Source organism: Octopus bimaculoides, chromosome 15, assembly GCF_046866305.1.
Source record: "Octopus bimaculoides isolate indiv1 chromosome 15, ASM4686630v1, whole genome shotgun sequence".
Taxonomy (NCBI): Eukaryota; Metazoa; Mollusca; class Cephalopoda; order Octopoda; family Octopodidae; genus Octopus; species Octopus bimaculoides.
This window is the reverse complement of record NC_142942.1, coordinates 23,132,148-23,153,542: the sequence shown is the minus strand read 5'-3', so window position 1 is coordinate 23,153,542 and position 21,395 is coordinate 23,132,148. Positions and strand designations below refer to the sequence as shown.

Sequence of the window (21,395 nt, the reverse complement as noted above, 5' to 3'; positions counted from 1 at the left end):
AATAATGTTACATCTGTTCATGTTCTGAGTTTGTTGTGTCCTTAAGATGTTTGCTTGGAAATCTGTTGGTTCTGAGTTCAGTCTCATTCTATGGACTTTAAGCAAATGTCTTTGGGAAAATGTCAAATCTTCAAGCAATTACATTTTTAGGCAAATGCTTTTGGACAATTGTATTTGGAGCAAATGTCTTTGGGCAATTTTTTTATATCTTTGAGCAAAGGCCTTTGGGCATATATCTTTGCGCAATTATTTTGGCCAAATGCCTTTGAGCAAATGTTTTTGGCACCTTGGACACTATAGCTCTGGACTGACCAAAACCTTCTTAGTGAATTTGGTAGACAGAAACTAAAAGGTGGCTATTGTGTGTGTGTGTGTGTGTCTTCTTGTCTTGACACATGATAGATGTAAACAAATGTCACTGTTACACAAGCAGTGCCATTTATTTCTGAGAAAACCTGTCTCTGACCATTTTGGGGAAATATTCCTTTGTTTGGTAAGGGTTGGTGACAGGAAGAGCATTCGCCTGTAAAAAATCCACTTCTATAAACCCTGTTCGCAGAAAAGTGAACTTTAAAGCAATGATGACGAGGAGGAAGGTGATGGTTATCCAGTCAGAGAGGAGTGATGTGTGAGTAGCCATTGATGGAGTAAATACCAGTTATATATCAGGGTGTCAATTCATTCAACTATCATGTTAACTCAGACAGAAATTGTCAGTGCATCTTGTGGCTTGTCGAAATCAATCGATTGTTAAGTGGATTGCCACATTGTTGACAATCCGGCTGAACTTTAATGTTGATCCTTGCTAAATGTCAAGAAATATTACTTAAAGATGGAATTTGAAATGTGGCAGAAAAATTATCCCAAATCATTTCCACCAATCTCTTCACGGTTCTTCTGAGCAAAAGGAGGAAAGAGGGGATTGAGGAGATGGCTGTGTGGACGTGTGTGTGTGTGTGTGGATATATGTATGTATACACTTGTGCATGTATGCGTGAATATGCATACACATATCTGTACATATATATATATATATATACACACAAAATATATACACAAACACACGTGTGCACACTCACACACACACATGTATACACGCACACATGTATGTATATACACACATGCACACACACATATATACATAAATACACACACATATATGTGTGTGGTGGGGTATGTGTGGATATATGTGTATATACACATGTGCATGTATGTGTGTATGTACATGCACACATCTGTACATACATATATACACACAAAATATATACACAAACACACACACAAACAACCATGCACATGCATACATATACATAAATACACACACATACACACATGTATGTGCGTAATGGAGGACAGAGTTGTTAAAACTTTGCAACAGTTTTTCTTGAAGATCAATATTTTTACTTTCTTCTTATTTGTTTGTTCAATTGGTTGATTGACTGATTAAGTGATTAATCATTGATTAATTATTCTTCTTCTTCCTCCTCCTCTCCCCCTTGCTACTTCAGACAACCTTGTACATCTTCAGAAGGTTCCACAGAAGCCTTGATTGGACACAATGGTAACGCTGCACATCCACTGGAGACATCAAACAATCGCTCTGTGAGTAACATCATCAGCATCATCATCATCATCACCATAATCTTATTCTTCTTTTTCTTTCCTTCCTTCCTTCTTCCCTTTTTTTTCACCTCCTCTTTCTCCTCTTTCTCCTCCTTCCCCTCGTATTTTTCCCATTCTCCATCTCACTCCACCACCACCACCACCTGCTTCTCCCCTCCTCTTCTGCATCTTCCTCTTCCTCCCCTTCCTCTTCCTCGTCCTCCCCTCATCCACCTCCTCCTTCGCATTTCTTTCCTTCCCCTTCTCCTCTCCTCTTCCTCCTTCTCCTCTTTCTCTGCCTTCCCCTCCTTCTCTTCACTCTACCATGACCACAATCACCACCTCCTCCCCTCTTCCTCTTCTGCATCTTCCTCATCTCTTCCTCCCCTTCATCACCCTCCCCATCTCCTTCTCCCCTCCTCTTCTCCCCTCCCCTCCTCTTCTCCCCCTCCTCGTGTTCCTCCTCATTCAATGCTTTAATGATTTTAGTGAAATGTTGAATAAATTCCGTTTTTTTCTTTTCAGTTCCACGCAGGCAGCACCGACTCTTTGTCTGAGTCAGAAGGGAACCCTGAGCAAACAGACAAGGGTTCAAGTCTCATTGAAGCATTATCTTTATCAATATCCGGAAGAGAAAGTGTTAATGATGAAAACCTTCAACACCTTTCTGGAGATGGTCCAATGGTGCCACAGATAGTTCTGGCTTGTTTCAGACATATAGAGACATATGGTAAATATCGTATTAAGGAATATATATACATACATACATACATGTGTGGTTGACATGGAGCAGACAGGGAAGGAGAAAGAGAGACACAAAAATGGAGGGGTGGACAGATGGACAGGGAGACAGACAGATGGATATATATATTGACAGACAGATGTCATCATCATATACATGCACTGAGTGAAATGACGAAGGACTTATTTAAACAATCACCTGAAGAAGTGCATTTCACACTTTGGATGGATGATAATGATTGCACATCTCAACAATCTAATACAGGCGTAAAAATGTGTTGAAACGATTGTAGTGACTTTAAATGAAGAATGTCATTCATTCCATTTTCTGTCATTTATCTACTTATATAATCTCTGTGGATACTATAGAGTTCCTGATGTATATTCAGCAGTAAGAGTATTTCCACTGTATGATGACATCAGATAGCCAATGACTGTGGTTGAGCTTTGCTTAGCATTCGGCAAGATTGTCACCTGAATTTTATTTAACTTTATGTATATATATATATATACATATATGTATGTACGCACACACACACACACATACACATATACACAAACACACACACATACATGTATATGTGTGTGTGTGTCTTATGTTGTAAAATTGAGAAATTCTGTAATTCCAGTGTGGAATTAAATTCGGGAGTTATTTTTCCAACAGGTTTCCATGTTTTGGGAATATTCCGAGTTGGGTGTTCAAAGAAGAGAGTCAAACAGGTAAGTTTTGGAGCTTGGCTTTTCCCTTTCTTTCTCCCTTTTTCTCTCTCTGTCCATATATACACACATGGATACACACACACACACGACCATACACTTTGCACACATTCATACACACATATACAATGGGCTTCTTTCAGTTTCCATTTAACAAATCCACTCACAAGGCTTTGGTTTTGTCCATGGCTATGATATAAGACACATTGCTAAGGGGTGGCCATGCCAAAGCCCAAAGCCAAGTGGTTCGGAATGGAAGTTGTTTGCCACACAGCAATGCAATGTCATTCATTTCCAATATTTGTCTGGCTATGAGGAAATATTCCACTGCTTGGAAACAGATGAGGGTTGGTGAATGGAAGGGCATCCAGCCTTAGAAAATCTGCTTCGATAAAGTCCATTTGACCCATTCGAGCATGGAAAAGTGGATGTTAAAGGAGGACAGTGATATTGTTTGTCTTTTAATATTGTTTTATGGTTAAGGTGGTGAGCTAGCAGTGTCATTAACACACTGGACAAAATGCTTAGCAGTACTTCGCCCGTCTGTAAGTTCTGAGTTCAAATTCCACTGAGGTCAACTTTGCCTTTCATCCTTTCAGGATTGATAAATTAAGTACCAGTTGCGTACTGGGGTCGATCTAATCAACTGGCCCCCTCCCCCAAAACTTCGGTCCTTGTGCCTAGAGTAGAACGGAATTGATAGCATACAGGACAAAATGCAACATTACATCCGTCTTTTAACATTCTGGGTTCTAATTCCAAAATGCTTAGTAACATTTTATCTGTCTTAATGTCTTGAGTTCAAATTCTACCAAAGTCGACTTTAGTTTTCATCCTTTCGGGGTCAATAAAATAAGCACCATTCAATTATTGGGGGTCGATGTCCTAGACTCACCCCTTCCTCCGAACATGCTGGCCTTGTGCCAAAGTTTGAAACCAATATAGGTTTATGGTTGATACGGCATCACAGCATCAGAATATTAACCAATTCCTCCACACAGTGAATGTTTAACCTCTTCTGATAATTGAAATAATGACAGAATAGTGAACAACCTTACGTTAAATATTCATTCACCCACAACTTGTACTTTAAACCTTATCTCATGGAAATTCTGCCCTTCTTACTCCATCTCTGCTCATTGCTGCTTCCAGCAACAGCTGTTAATGATGATGATGATGATGATAGAGATGATAGAGATGATAGAGATGGTGGTGGTGACGGTGGTGGTAGCGATGATGATGATGATGATGATGATGACTGTAAAGCTCAGCCAACCCCCTGCTAGCACTTGGATTAGAGACAATCATCGTTAGCCCCTTCCCTCTCTCTTTCTTTCTCTTTCTCTTTATCCATGTTAACGATTAAAAATTCATTAAAAGCTATCAGAAGCTTCTTAATATAATTAATATAGTTAACAGCTAATTGCTCTTAAATAGTTTCCAGTCTGAAAGTAAAGCAGGTAATTAACCAAACGTGTGTGTCTGTGTGTGTGTGTGTGGATCTATATGTATATATATTTATATATATCTGCATGTGTATAAATATATATATATATATATATATATATATATATATATATATATATATATATAAAATGTATGTATATAGTTTTAAAATCTTAGGAAATAATAAGTATTCCAGATTATCAGGACACTTACTATTTTACACTTTATTAATGCAATGTAAACACTATCATATCCCAAATTTGTAATAATATATATATATATAGATAGATAGATAGATAGATATTTACACACACACACACACACACGTGTGTGTGTGTGTAAAAGGCACCCAGTCCTAGAAAACTCTTCTTGAAGTACTGACATTTAACCCATGCAAACATGAAATGGAAGAAAGTGTTGTTAAAAATTTGTCCTACAAATATTCCTCACAGATTCTTTATATTTGCTGTGTTCTAAAATGAAACTTTCTCATTGCAGTTGCGAGATGAATTTGATAGCGGCAAAGACGTCATCCTTGATGAATCTCAGAACCCACATGATGTCGGTGCCCTATTAAAGGAATTTTTTCGAGACTTACCTGAGCCCCTACTTACTCGGGATCTTTATTCACCTTTTGTGGCCACACGACGTGAGTTGAGCCTTAGAAAATTGCTAATCATAGATTAGACTGGATTAGGCCAGGGGTGACCCTCTTGTGAGTGTTGTAAACTTACAAGGGGGTGATAAATGCTGGGGAACTCTATGAGTGCTGCTGAGTTTTAGATGGAGGGGATGGTTGTTATTTTTCTTAGAAAGGAAATATTTAAACCAGATACACTAAATATATTTTAAATACATTTTCAATGATAAAAATCTACATGCACATATATTTAACACATTTGTGTGCATTTGAATATGGAAATGCATTTTGCTGTGGAAGTAGCCATTTTGTTTCTTACAGACAATACATGTGAAAATACATCATTGGGCAATTAATGATCTCAAAGAATTGTAAGGTACATGCATTTCATTATCATTGCACATCATCAGCTACGAACATCAACTCAGTCTTTCACAGTTCTTTAAGAACAGTTGTTTTTATATGAAAGAACAATACAAACATGTTAAATGTGATTGTATTCACCTGTATTTCAGTGAGCGCTGCTTTGTTCATCTCTCGTTAATTAATTCCAGGTTGATCAAGCTTTGCACACATCAGTAATTGTATTATTTGCTATTCTTATATGTATAAGTACAGCTGTCTTGACATGGTTGTGAGAGGTGATTCAGTGTTTGTAACTGATGAAGTATATCGATGCATGAAGAGCTTCTGTACTGTGTAGCATTTGGAGCATGGCTTATACAGACATGGACTGATGCACACAGGCATATATAGAAATGCATGCATGTATATCTGTATACATGCATACACACACACAGCTGTCTCTGTATATATATTTTTACACACACACACACACACACACACATGCACATCTATCTCTGCATATATTTACACACACACATGCACATCTATCTCTGTATATATATTTATACGCACACACACACACACACATACACATATCTAAGGCATCTCCCTTATACAATACAAAAGTATGATGCTTAAGATTTTATTTTTAAAAAATCTGTTTCAGTAAAAATAAGGAAAGCAAACATATATGTGTGTTTGTATTTGTGTGTGCGTGCACATGAGTGCATGTGTGTGTGTGCGTGCATGCGTGTGTGTATGTGCATGTGTGTGTGTTTGTGTGTGTGACTGTATCCACCAGACTGTTAGCTGTTTATACTCTGCTGGTCACAGTGTACTTACTCTCATTGTTGTAGCTTTTCAATGATGGCATTCCACCCAACTGGTGAATATAAATATGTAGATTATGCATGTGTGTTTGTGTGTGTGTGAGTGTCTCTGTGTGGACACAAATCTTTGTGCCCATTATGTGTCTATAAGCCATGCTCCAAATGCCTTGCAGTGCTCACCACTTTGGCTTCTTCACACATGGATTTCTCCGTTTTCAGTTATTTTATGATAATAATAATCATAATAGTAATTAGAAGAAGAAGAAGGAGGAGGAGGAAAAGGAGAAGGAGGGTAGGCAGAGGTGGATGACAATAATAATAATTATATTCTAGATGAATTAGATTAGTGTTCAGAGTGGAGTTCAATGCAAAAAAACAAGATGATAGGTACCAATACTCTAGCTGGGCCAGCTTCAAGTTGCAATATTCTTAATTCGATGCTAAAATGCACCAACCAAACTAGACAGGAAAACAAGAAAAATAATGAAGGAATTTAGAATACAACACCCAAAATTTGACACAGAAATGTTATATATACAATGAATTGATGACAGTAGAAGTCTTATACAATTAGAAAATTAGTATAGAATATCCATTCTAGGATTACAGAACCAAGGGAAACTGATACAAATAGTGACAAAAAAAAAGGGAGCAAAACAAAAAGGAAAAAAAAACTGTTTTCTGTCTTCAAGGAAGCTGAAAAATACAAGAAAGAGGTCAAAATACTTGACAACTATGAAGAAAAAGAGCAAATGAAAGCTGTAAAGCAACTCAAATCTAAACTAAAGCTGGAACTACAAAATACTGGGATAAAACGATGACAAAAAAAGGCGGGGGCTGCCTGGCAAATAAGCTGAAGAGAAAAGAAATAGAGAAAGTAAAATCTCATCACTTGTTCGATTCATCCATTCTGTCGACAGATATTGTTTTTTTTCTTTGTTTTTATTTTTGTTGTATTGGTTTTTGTCTTAATGCATGTTGTCTGGTGCAATCTGTTGTATGATGATGATGATGGTGGTGGTGGTGGTGATGGTGGTGGTGAATGACTGTTCAGGTTTCCTCATTAGTTCCCCTAATTAGTATGATTAATTAAATATCACTAACACAGAGATATAATTTGTCTTTTTTCACCATTTACTCTTTCAGGAATCAACAACCCTGAGAAGCAGATTTTGGCCCTTAAGTTGCTGGTTTCTCTTCTGCCAGTCCCTAACAGGGATACTTTATGGGCCTTGATGAAGTTCTTGAGGAAAGTTGCTCAACATTCCACAGATACCATTGATAAGAATGGTCAAACAGTGAGTAATGGAACCAAACAGGTTTACTCTGTGTGTGTGTGTGTGATATGTTTGTATAATGTGTGTATATGTAGGTGCATAATGTGGATATATGTGTGTATGTAATGTATCTATGTGTGTATGTGTGTGTGTGTATGTATAACTGTATGTGTGTGTATGTAAATATGTGTGTATGAGAGAGAGAAAAAAAGACGTACCGACAGACAGACAGAGTGGTTCCCTACACCTTTCTTACTGATCTGATTTACCAAATTCTTTCCAGTTACCCGGGAACAGAATGGACTCAACAAATTTGGCCACCTTATTTGGCCCCAATATTCTTCATAAAGCTAAAGTGGGAGAAAGGAAATACATGGTGGAAAGTTGTGCCAGAGCCGAGGAGAGAAAAGACGTGATAGAAGTCGTGAAGACAATGATTGAAGATTCTTCCATTTTTGAGGTAAAAAAAAAACTACAACCAATTCTCTCTCCATAGCTTTGCTGGTGTTGTTGTTGTTGTTGTTGCCAGTACCTTGGTCCAGGGATCAAAGAGACAAAACCTTCAAATTCCTTTGAATTTTGGAGAGAACATCCACCATAAGGGTTTGAAAGGGGTCTCCTTCAACCAGACAAAATTTCTCTTAAAGGCTCTGCCAACCTCAAATAGCTTTCATCAAGTTCACCAAAGGGATAACCTGTCCCTCTACATCAACGGTTCTCAACCAGGGTCCATATAAGATTTTGGTGGGTTCCATGCATAAATTGGGGATCCACTATAGTATTTTAAGGGCCCCTGAAAAACCTTTTGCTTTGGACGTGTCTCGTATTGGTGTGTATTGTAAGAAACAGTTGGGTTTCTTTCTCTAACGTTTTAAATAGTTCAACCTACACAAGTTTAAGTGTAAATAAACAAATTGGGCATTTTGAAAGAAGTTGCTATAAAACTAGGTTTTAAACATTGAATGGCTAGGGGGTGGGGCACAAGAATAAAATAGAAATCAAAGGGGCCCATAGATAAAAAAAAATGTTTAGGAACCCCTGCTATACACCCTGCCAACAGATGTAATTATGTCCACACTACTTGCTTTCTTTAACAGAATTTTAATTTTCACAAAGTTCTAGCCCTAGCCCTGAAGTAAGGGCAGACAACTCCCAGTGCACTAATTGTTTCTTTCTGATTGTTTAAACAGATCCCACCAAATATTTATGATGAAGTCCTGCGTTACATCATGGAAGATAATCCAGAAGTGTGTGATAAGTTACTGAAACATATTGCCAGTGATAGTGGGTAAGTTGTTCTGATTGCACCATTATGGGTTTGAGGTTGGCGACCAAGAGTAATGGACTTGAGACCACCCCTGTTGGAAAACTATGATATTCCGAGAGCGAAATTGGAATCAGACGACAAAAGTGGTACAGTTGTGTAATGCGTGTGTGTGTGGATATATTTAAAAAGTTCCCTTCACCACCATGAAGTTTCGGGTTTGGTCCCACTCTCAGTATGGTACAATTGGGGAATGTCTGTAATGGTTCTGGGCCGACTGATGCTTTGTGAGTGAATTTGGTCGATAGAAGCTACAGGAGGCTCACAGTGCATCTATACAAGCGAACGCGCGTGCGATCCTCATCAGTTTTACGTCCATTTATCAGTGAGACAAAATTTATTGATTCGCTCTGTTGTTTCTCAGACACTACCGCCCGTCTTCCTTCCAGCGACGAAAACATGAATGGAAGAACTTGTTTAAGTTAATGAAAATAACGGCGTGTTTCGTATTGAGTCTTTCCCTTTTTATACTCGTCAGTTTTGCTTTTGTGGTAAATCATAAGTTATTGAGAGTTACTTCCCTTGACGAGCGGAATTTCAGTTTTTCTGGACAAGCGACGGAGACACAAACACGATTGAGTGGATTGTAATGCTTTGTTAATGAAACTCGTTAATGTTGCGAGGATTCTGTTAATGAGATTAATTACAAGTCACAATCTTAAGAGAAACTTTGTTTTTGAAAAATTTCACATCTATACTTTCTGCTTATACACTTGTGACAGCATTCACTGGGGCTGGGTTGAGCTGGTCTGAGCAACGAGTTCACCATGGGCCCTTACAAATACTGACTACATTCAACAGTTGGTCCTGACGTTCCAACTGGCAAAGTAATGCTTCTGGCTGCAACTCAAAAATGCTCCACTAGGAAAGAAATGCATCAGACAGCTTGGACGCCATAGCTACGGTTGTCATTCATTGTTGAGGTGTAGAGTTTATGTTTGGAGTTTCAGCTGGGATACATGTTTACATGTGACTCCCAGTCACATGTAACATTTTATACATGTCTAGTAAATTATTTGACAACTAAATTTATATTTTTGCTATCTTTTCTTGAGTATTCTTCATTGAAATTTCGTTCTTTTTAATTTCTTCAGAGTTGATGTTGGTTTGGAAACTAGTTATGGGAGTGTGTTTAGTGAGGGTGAAAGCCAACAGAATCTCCACCCTCGCCAGACACATCGATTATGTTCTTCACTTTCTGATGCTGGAGACAGCAGAGGTGCGAACCTCCACCGACAACTCAGTTCCCAGTCTTCGTACACATCCTGCCCATCGGATTCTGAACGTGACGATACCGACCCACGTCAAGCGGGACCCGATTACCACCGACGCCAAGCAAGAATGATTCTTCGTCAACGCTGCAAGACATCAACTGACCTCCAACTCTCTCCAACCGGCCTTAATGTTTCGGTTCCTGTCAGAAACACACAGCAATTGCAGGCATCAGGCAGCCAAACATCAAATACCACATTGACAGTTCCACAGCAATCACAGTATATTAGGCAGAACAGCTGTCCAGGGTTGTGTTCCTCTTCTACATCACCGCCATCATCATCATCATCATCATCATACTTCACTCCATCTACATTGGTCCACATCGTAGATCAGCGCTCTCCCAAACTGGGGCTTTCCAAATCTGAACGAGAACTCTCTCAGACAGGTTATTCAAGACTGCTAGCTCACTCCAGAGAAAGCTCTCCTGCATCCACTCCTCCCAGAATCACCACCACAACATCATCGTTGTCATCACCATCATCATCATCAACACCTCCGACATCATTCACCTCTTTGCAACAAGCACAGCCTCTCAAAGCACCAAACTCTCAGTTGCAGAGAATTGCAGAATGGCAAAGAGAAAGATGGCGCCAATGGGGTCATTTAACTTCAGATAAATCTGAAGAAAAAAAGGAGCATGAGACTTTGGTATAATGGATTCCTGGAAAATGTAACGCATATATATATATATATATATATATATATATATATATCATATGTATAAATATATACACACACACATATACATATATATAAATATTATATATATATATACATACATATATATATATATATATATATATATATATATATATATATATATATATATATTGCAGATTATTATCAAGAAAAAATTGCAAGGGCTGTTAAAAGTGGGTGTATATGTGAGAAAAAGAGAAAGTGTACTTGTATGATGTTTGTGTGTGTATGTGTGTTTCTGTGAATGTATATGTAACGTATATATATATCTAAGTATATTTTTGTGCACACTGAAAAAGATGTATAAATATGTATGTGTACATCGTATACATGTACATAACCGTCAACTGGGTGCACATTTGTTTAAATACACACACACACACATACACACAAAGCAGAAAAATGTACATGTATGTGTGTGTATTGATGTTTATACATATATATATGTAAGTATATATGTGTGTGTGTGTGTGTTTGTATGTGCATATACATGTGTGAGTTTGCATGTGTTTGTATTTGTGTATGTGTGTATGTATATATATGCACACATATGCCTGTGTATATACATAAACACACACACATATATGAATATATACTTATATATATATATCATCATCATTATCATCATCGTTTAACGTCCGCTTTCCATGCTAGCATGGGTTGGAGGATTTGACTGAGGACTGGTGAAACTGGATGGCAACACCAGGCTCCAATCTAATTTGGCAGAGTTTCTACAGCTGGATGCCCTTCCTAACGCCAAATATATATATATATAATCTTGATGTGTAACTGACATATTTCTCCCTCATTGTGAAACTAGACCAGCCTGGTTACCACATTTGGTTTAAAGCCCTTGTTCTGTTCTCACAGCAAAGGCTCGAGTGAACAGGGTGTCCATAAACTACACATACAATTTAAAGTGGAAAAGTGTGGAACTTGCAAAGATAATATCCGGACATCCTACATATTTATTAAACATATGGGTGTAACTGTGTTTAATATATACATGCATACATATATGTAGTGTATACATACATACATATATATATATATATATATATATATATATATAATTATATACATACATATTTATATATATATATATATTTGTATATAACTGTATATGTATGTGTATGTTTATGATTATGTGTGTGCATGCATGTGTGTATATATATATATATGCGTGTGTGTATGCATGTGTGTATATATATATATATGCGTGTGTGTATGTGTGCAAATAATCTATGCCCTCGATTTGTGATTATATGTATGTGTGTGACTCAGTATGTAGGAGTTTGTCCGTGTATCTGTACATGTGTGTATGTGTTTATACGTACGTATGTGTGTGTGTGTGTATATAGTTTATGCACTCAATGTATAAAATATTGCAGCAAAACTGTATATAATGCACAAGGAAATAATCAGCAGCAAAAATAAATGATGGAATGAGAGGAGAAGAAGCAGTTAAGAGTAAAATTACGAAGTGGCCAATATTTTATTGTTATATAAGTCTTTTTTGTTATATATTTTATTTGTTGTTTTTTAATCAAGGTAGATAACTCTACAAGCCTTGAGATACGATTCTGAAAAAACAAAATCATTACAAAAAAAAAATTAATAAAAGCGTAAAAATATATAAACAGTTGAAAGAAAACAAATAAAAAAAGAAGGCATGAGCCTGAATTATGAAATTGGTTGAAATAGATTTATACATACACGCATACATACATACATACAGACATACATGCACATGCATACATACACGCATACACACATACACACTTGCATGCATGTGTGCATACATATATGTACACATGATTATGTGTGTGTGTGTGTGTGTTTACATGCACACACACACACATATGGCCTTCAAGCAGCAGCCCTCTCCAGCCTCATAACCATCTGAATTGAATCTAAGACCCTGTTCAAAGATGTGGGGTGACATGACATCACCTTCACTGGAGACACACCCAAGACCATCACAGTTTGTGAGACCTTGGCTTTCATGACATAGGACATGGATTATAGGCATGTCGTCTGTTATTGTGGATGTTACACAACTGGTCCCAGCAGAAGTTCTTTTCTTCTGAGAAGGACCAGATCCTCCCCCAGCTCACACGATGCCTCACTTTGTTCATGAGCTCCTTTTCCTTTGCCAAGTGGTTCTCCTTGGTCTTGGTCATAAGAATTTGTCCCTTACACTTCTTGTATGATTGGTAGAAGAGGTCCTCATTGAGGGCCAGCTTTATTGTGACAACTTAAAAACTCATCTCTCTCACCGAAGCCTAGATTTCCTTGCTTGGATCTTCCATCACCTTGTTCTTCAGTTGTTGGCTAAATTCCAGTGTGCAGACACAATCAGAATGCCCTGTTGTGTCCGTTCCTGCTGGCCATGGCTTCACAGTCTCCATTGCAGCTGTCCGTGTCACATCTTACACCCTTTCCACTGTCCACAAAGCTTTGAGTAACAATCATTCTGCCATTGGCTTTTTGATACCTGGCACAAAGCGTCCTGATACAAGTCAACCTTTCCTCAATATTCAGATGGCTTCCAATTCTCCATGTCAGATAATTTCTTTCTCATCTACAACTTCGCCCTTTATGCTTTCCAATGCCATAGAATATTCATCAATACATCAAGCTGATCCTGAAAAAAGGAGACATAAAAAATCGTCTAATTTAACCCAAACACCTTCTGTGCATGTATGTTTCTATGTATGTATAACACGCACACACATACACACACAAACACACACATACACACACATTTCTTATTTCCCCCTCTCATCAGGTATTTGGTGACATTATTAGCATTAGCAATGGAATGAATATGATGTAGAACTTTCTTGAACAATGAAGAAGAAGAAAGAAATGAACATATTGATGGAGTGGAATGGTGAGGTGGTGGGGGTGGCTTGTTTTATGACACACCTGTTTAGAATACTGCTCACCTGTATGCATGATGATGATGGACTACATGAGTCAGCAAGTGACCTACATGATGTTGCTTGGTTTGTTAGAAATAGCAGCAGAGTCTTCCTCATAACACACCTTGCTCTCTTAAAAAGGAGCAATGCATTAGATAGTGTAGCTTTAGATAGTCTTAAAGAGGTGAGGTGGTCATCTCTAGATTGTCATTTCTCAGATGCCTACTCAACCAAGATTAACATGGAGATTTGGCAACAACAGAGATTATATTTCATTTTGCAGAATTCTGCCAAAGTTGGAACTTTGGGAGCAACAAACGAAACCCCTTATATTATCTAATCACTTCCCTTTATGTTCTGAGTTTGGTATTACTCTAGGTTTCACTTTACATTCCACCCTTTCTGGGGTCAATAAAATATGTACCAGTGAAGTACTGGGGTCGATCAGATTGACTAAACCCCTTCCTTTAAAATTACTGCCCTTGCCTGAAAATTTGAAACTCTTCTTTTTCTTGTTGTTGCTGTTGTTGTTGTAATTATTATTATTATTATTATTATTATTATATAAGGTGGCGAACTCGCAGATTCTTTAGCTCACTGGAAGGAATGGTTAGTGGTATTTTTCCCGTCGCTACATTCTGAGTTCAAATCCCACCGAGGTTGACTTTACCTTTCATCTCTTTCTGATGAAATAAGTGCCAGTTATGCACTGAGATTGATGTAATCAATTAGTCCCCTCCACCAACATTTTAGGCCTTGTGCCAATAATGGAAACGATCATTATTATTGATATAATTATCAGATTTTAAAATATTTTTCAATAAGATGGACAAGTAACAGTATCGAGTTTTATTACCAATTTAAACATCAGCAAATTTTTAAAACAAGTTTATTTTATGTTTTCAGATATATACAAGTGAGGTTGTCAATAAAGTCACATTTTAAATTCATCAAATTAAAAATAAATATTGCTATTGGTCATTAATCATCGCAAAGAATTTTATCAAACGATAATTTATAATAAACATACATAAAACAACATATTTGATGATCAGGAAATACGACGATATTTGGAAATTAATAATGTTTATTACTCATAGAACCCAATATGTTTGACCAGTTGCATATTGGTTGCGTGTAAGCTGATTTATTCAAGTTTTAGATAGAGTTTTAAGAATGATTCAACATCATAGACGAATACTAGTTGTATAAAAATATTTCTTTTTGCTGGAGTAAATATATTTCTCTGTATATCCAACCATATCACTTGTGCCATGTGAATATGTTTTTAACAGAAAATAACTAAAATGGCGAGTGCTCTTTGTAAAGGTAGAGAATAAGGTCAGCAGAGTTATCTACCTTGTCTCAAAGTCATTTCTCGCAGTAACATTAAGAATTCTAACATTTGTTGGCAATCGCCGCTACGAAGTGGAATTGGTATGTGTAGGGCTATTATCAGCCAGGCAAACTGGGCTAAGGAAAGAGTTCTCTGATTGAACCAGGAACTCTCAACTATGTCTACCACACCGTTTGATCCCATCGTCTAGCACCATAGCTAAACAGCTTTTGTTCCATACCTTTCAGCTATTTGGAGTTTCAGGAATCGGTGATCAGGTGGTAAAATAATTGTAACGTATGTGGCAGGAAGAGAGAGAACGTGTGTTCAATCCCTGTAAATACCTGTCCTATTATTTTATTCTTTTATTTTATTTTCCATCTTGTTTTTGTCTTTACAAATTTTCATTTCAAATATTTTCGTCTTCACTGTCATCTTTGGCATTATCATTTTAACAGGTTTACTTAAAATTTAACACACACACACACACAGAGGGAAAATAGATGAGATCTCAGGATGTTAAATGTTACAGCGAAAACGATGCCTGATTGCTCCAGATGGAGATTTTTCATACAATGTACACTTTCAGGTCAATAGAAGTTTGGAAAAATAGATATTAAAATGTTGAAAGTTATGGTAAAGATGAAGACGATTGTGATATGTATATACCGGTACATAATATATACATATATGCATACATACTTATATATATATATATACACACACACATACAAACATACATACACACACATATATATAAATATGTATGTGTGTGTATATCCACTACCACCATCTCCACCACCAATACCCTCATATTAATTCCATCTGTATGAATTCATTCATAAAATCACATCAAATCACAACTAAGAAACAATTGCAGCCTCCCCCTTAAAAACAAAAAAAAATTACTAAAGACAAAATACATACATAAAAATAAAACTTTAAAACTATATAATTTATGATAAAAAAAAATACAATTAAGTCTTCTCACTAAAAATTGATTTTAAAAAACTGCTTTATTTTGTATTGTTTTTCACCAAAGCTCAAAGCAAATGTTTATAAAAATCTGGAATCTACCCAGCCCTGGGTGGAGAAACAGGTTTGGGACAAAGTTGAAGGTTTTCTTTGTCTCTGTTATGTTTTGCTCACCTTAAAAAAATAAAATAAAATAAAAACTACAGAGGTGAAGTGGGGGGAGAACAACCTCACTCCCCCCCCACCTAAAAAATACAACAAAACTGTTATATTTTGTGAATCAAGTGAATAATAATAATGTTCATTCTTTACCGTGTTCTTTGGAAATAATTTTCAGAGAGAAATAAATGATAGATTTATTGGAGAATTCCTTGTTTTTTGTTGTTTCCATTTTGGTATGTGTTGTGTTCTTGGCATTTTGTTATTTTGGTATTTCCTTGGTTATGTATTACATGAATGTATCTACCTTAGAATATAGAGTGACCCTATCACTGACAGTACTCCTGTCACATATCTCTCTCATTGTTTATCTCTATTGTGAAGGCCCATGGTTTAGTAGTTAGAATATCCAGCTTAAAGGCGTAAGATTGTGAGTTCAATATCTGGTAGCACTTTGAGTCCTTCAATAAGGCACTTCGTTTCACTTTGCTCCAGTCCACTCAGCTGGCAAAAATGAGTTGTACCTGTAATTCAAAGGGGGCCAGCCTTGTTACACTCTATGTCTCACTGAACCTCCCTGAGAACTACATTAAGGGTATGCATGTGTCTGTGGAGTACTCGGCCACTTGTGTGTTAATTTCACAAGCAGGCTGTTCCGTTGATCAGATCAACTGGAGCATTCCTTGTTGTTACAACTGATGCAGTTCCAGTTTTATCATTCTGTTCTCTATCTTACAAACCTCTGTCACACATGCTGCTCACACTTAAAGAGACTGGAACGTGAGCAAAGATGTAAGGTCCTTTCAGCTTTGTTAAGGACATGGGGACCTCACTAGTGCTGGTGCCATGAAAAATGCACTCACTGCCTTATATTAACCACCACAAGGCCCAGTCTTTGTTGCAGTGTAGTTATTTGTGTCTCAGTGACCTTGAGACCTCTGCCAGCCGAGTGAAATCTCTTAGTAGGGCTTCACTTGTGCCTAGAAAAAAAGCAAGGATACAGAAGCATCAATGCCAATTCAAAACCAACTGGACCTCAGAGAAGAAAGCCCTCCCTTAAGAAAACATATGACATCATCATCATCGTTTAATGTCCACTTTCCATGCTGGCATGGGTTGGACGGTTTAACTGGAACAGGTAAACCAGAGAGCTGCACCAGGTTTCAGTTTGTTTTGGCTTGTCTTCTATGGCTGGATGCCCTTCCTAACACCAGCCACTTTACAGAGTGTGCTGGATGCTTTTTATGTGCCACTGGGAGAGGTGCCATTTACAGGACACTGGCAACAGCCACGACTAATGTTTCACTTGGCTTAACAAATCTTCTCAGCACAATCCAAAAGGCCACACTTTAAGGAAACCAACTCCCTGCATTATACATCAGGTTATATCTGGAACCCACAAGTGAGATGGAAGAGAGGACACCCTAAAAAACAGCTGAAGGCAGAGCTAAAAAACAGAGAAGCATAACGTAGTTTGAGATAAGAGAAATAATCATGGTTGACATATCCTTTGGTCATAATTCTACTTGTTTAAAGCTGCCTGGGGTTTTAAAACACCACCATTACTAACAACAACAACAACAGCTACTACTTTACTGATGCAAGCTACTGAAAGATCCTTTGCATGGTTGATCAAACTGCTAGAAATGGCAACTAAATCACTCAGTGTGTTATTGGAAAAGAACATTGGATTATTAAGTCGTGATGGGGTGGTCACTGTTGGGACGCTTTTGACATAGCTCTGAACAATGGTTAAGCAACACCTCAAAATTTTGTTTTACTGATATGCATTTCAGTTTGAGACCAAGGTTGACTTAGTCCATTGTTGCTTCAAGTGTGATATGAGATATAAAATAAAACAAAAGATAAAAAGCTGTGGAAGATGTCTTGATCGAAGTGGTGTAAACCAGATTGTTATCTGATGTGAAGAGTCAAAAGATTATTTGATGACATTTGATTGGCTGGTTTAGATGACCTGTAAGGTCAGAATGATCAGTGGCTGCTGCTGCTGCTATTGAAATTGAGGTCAGCCTCAATCAAGCTGACCCATAATCAAAACCATTCCAGTCATTACCATCCTGTCTTTTATTAACATGTTGTGTATCTAAGACAACATTATCTAAATGTCCTGGGTCTGCTGTTTTCAAACCGATACAGTGTGATTTTGAGGAAGATTTAGCTGCTTTTTCTAGCAGGAGAAGCAGCCATGTAGAAACTCTATGGGTGGTTCATGATTGCTGTTGTTACTTTGTCGCTAATGGTAATTGCTTGAGACACACAAAAGAATTCGGTATGGGAAGATCACAAGAAATATATTGGCGCTAGAAAAATGGTTTGTGTGTGTGTGAAGAACACAGTATAATTCTCAAACCCAAAGTACACAGGAAATGTAATATTGGTGCTAATAATAATAACAATGACTTTACTTGAAAACACAACATAAGAATGACTGAGGGAAGTTTCAAAAGACACAATTACAAGTTCATCTTTTTAAACAAAGGAAAGAGGAATGTCACTGCTATTTGAAAGCTATATTTGGAAACTGAAAGTCCAGGGAATTAATATGTTAAATATCTTTTTTTGGCTATACTGACCTAAAACAATATACACCAATGGCATCAAGATTTGCAATCTATGTATTACAAAGAAAACTTTCCATTTGATATAAACTCAAGACCTCAGATAATTATTTATATATGTATAATTATTTATATATGTATAATTATTTATATATGTACGATGGGTTTCTCTCAGTTTCTGTCAACCAAATCCACTCATAAGACTTTGATTGGCCCGAGGATATAGTAGAAGACACTTGCTGAAGGTGGGACTGAACCTGGAACCATGTGGTTGGGAAGCAAGCTTCTTAACACACAGCCATTCCTGTGCCTATATATATATATCTGCATATATATGTTTGTGTGTGTGTGTGTGTCTGTCCTACCATCAATTGCCAATCAGTGTTAGTTTCTTTACATCTCTGTAACTTAGCTGTTCAGCAAAAGACACTGATGGAATAATTTCCAGACCTTAAAGAGTAAGTACCAGGGTCAATTTGTCTGACTAAAGCCTCTCAAAGTGGTGCCCCAGGAAGCGAACAGTCCAATGAGTGAAACATCTAAAAGATAAAAAGTATATACAGACATACATACACATGTATACACTCACAAATACACACACATACACACATACATATGCGACGGGCTTCTTTCAGTTTCCATCTACCAAATCCTATCACAAGGCCTTGGTTGGCCTGAGGCTATAGTAGAAGACATTTGCCCATGGTGCTACACAGTGGAACTGAACCCAAAAACATGTGGCTGGGAAGCAAGCTTCTTACCCCACATACACACACACATACATACATATATTTATATAGACAAAAAGCATTGACTACACTCTTGGAGTGGTTGGCGTTAGGAAGGGCATCCAGCTGTAGAAACCTTACCAGATCAGCTTGGAGCCTGGTGCAGCCTCCTGGCTTGCCAGTCCTCAGTCAAACCGTGCAACTCATGCCAGCATGGGAAGTGGACGTTAAACGATGATGATGATGACAGATACTACTACTACTACTACTATTACACGCGCGCGCACATGCATATATAAAGGGGAGCATCCGTTATAGCCTTAACCAACCACTGCGAACCCGATATGACCACCACCACAATAACAACACTATATTACAACTACTACTACTATCACGAATAGCTCCTCGATCCTGTAGAATCACCACTTCACTGCTACATTACACTTTTCCCTACGACGCTACCACTCTACTACTACACTACTATAATTAACCTTACAATACCGACACACCTCTCCATTATAAGTGGGAGGTGAGACGAGTTACGGGCAGTTATTTCGTCGACTTGTCACCAGGTGACGCTGTTATCGTTACTTATAAAATGGCGATTCTCTTCTTCTTCATTCCGCTTCGTCTCTCCTTCAAATAACCGTTTCTATTTACACAATTATATCCATAAATGTCACCTCTCTACTGAATTCGACATACAACACATTGGCTGGAACATATATATTATACTGTGCGTGTGTCTTTCTCATACAACACTGGACTGGGTGTATATATATATATATATAATGTCACTTCATTGACTGGGATATATATACATATATAATATATACACACACGTATATATACACACACATATATATACATGTATATGTTGTCTCTGTCGTGAAACACATTGGATTGCGATATATAAAGCACCGTTCTTCGCTATATATATATATATATATATATATATATATATATAGTTCATAATTTATTAATTTGTGTATAGAGTGTTATTGTGGTGGTCGTCTTCTCTCTGATGGAGTTGCAGTGATGGACATAAAGAAGAAATTGAAGCTGTTGATAGGCAAACAGGTGAGTTGGTGGCTCGCATTCTCTCCATAAATACATATATGCATACACATATACGTGCCTGCATTGACCCCCCCCCCCTGTCTCTCTCTCTCTCTCTCTCTGTATATATATATATATATAGATATGTATGTATAATGCATGAATATATACTCATGTTTAAACATGTATAGTAGTTGTTTTAATGCATGGTAGCCGTGCAACCGCAATCGTGAAGACCCAAGATTAAAAGCATTCCAGCCATGCCCGTCTCGTTGGTTTTACACACATGTATCTACGACTACATTACGCAGTGTGTCCCTTCCTTTCCTCAAAACTGGAGTGTGGTTTCAGGAAACAATTTGGCTGCTATTTCTCTCCTGTCGTCAGGTTGAAAGACCTCGTAGAGGTTTCTTCATTGATATCATGTTTGTTAGTAGTAGTCGTAGTTGTGTTAGCTTGTCATTTAGCGGTATGTGTGTGTATATATATATATATATATATATATAGAGGTGTGTGTGGAGACATTCTTGTGTGTCAGCATTTAATAGAAAACATAACAAACACGATTGTAGACCACGTAAGGTACACACCCACATAACAGCGTGTCGTAAGACGGCGAACAGGAGAGAAAGAAAACCATGCCGCATACTACTCAATATAACTATATATATATATATATATATATATATATATATATATATATGTATGTATATATATGTGTGTATATATGATGATG

At 37.3% G+C, this 21,395-nt stretch overlaps 2 protein-coding genes across 5 annotated transcripts in view; both read left to right on the top strand.

Annotated features, from left to right (window-relative positions):
* LOC106874118 (rho GTPase-activating protein 6) overlaps positions 1 to 12,510 on the top strand; it is a 76,621-nt gene extending 64,111 nt beyond the window's left edge. For all 3 annotated transcript variants that reach the window (XM_014921726.3, XM_014921725.3, XM_089363573.1), the window contains 8 exons: positions 1,509 to 1,602; positions 2,128 to 2,332; positions 3,008 to 3,063; positions 5,005 to 5,155; positions 7,468 to 7,619; positions 7,882 to 8,058; positions 8,789 to 8,886; positions 10,017 to 12,510. In XM_014921726.3, coding sequence (XP_014777212.1) covers positions 1,509 to 1,602; positions 2,128 to 2,332; positions 3,008 to 3,063; positions 5,005 to 5,155; positions 7,468 to 7,619; positions 7,882 to 8,058; positions 8,789 to 8,886; positions 10,017 to 10,851 — 1,768 coding nt within the window. In that variant the 3' untranslated portion in view covers positions 10,852 to 12,510. The remainder of the gene's footprint in view (positions 1 to 1,508; positions 1,603 to 2,127; positions 2,333 to 3,007; positions 3,064 to 5,004; positions 5,156 to 7,467; positions 7,620 to 7,881; positions 8,059 to 8,788; positions 8,887 to 10,016) is intronic.
* A 7,679-nt stretch (positions 12,511 to 20,189) lies between these two features.
* Positions 20,190 to 21,395, top strand: part of LOC106874110 (syndetin) — a 33,643-nt gene continuing 32,437 nt past the window's right edge. For both annotated transcript variants that reach the window (XM_089363572.1, XM_089363571.1), the window contains exon 1: positions 20,190 to 20,680. In XM_089363572.1, the coding sequence (XP_089219698.1) occupies positions 20,639 to 20,680 (42 nt within the window). In that variant the 5' untranslated portion in view covers positions 20,190 to 20,638. The remainder of the gene's footprint in view (positions 20,681 to 21,395) is intronic.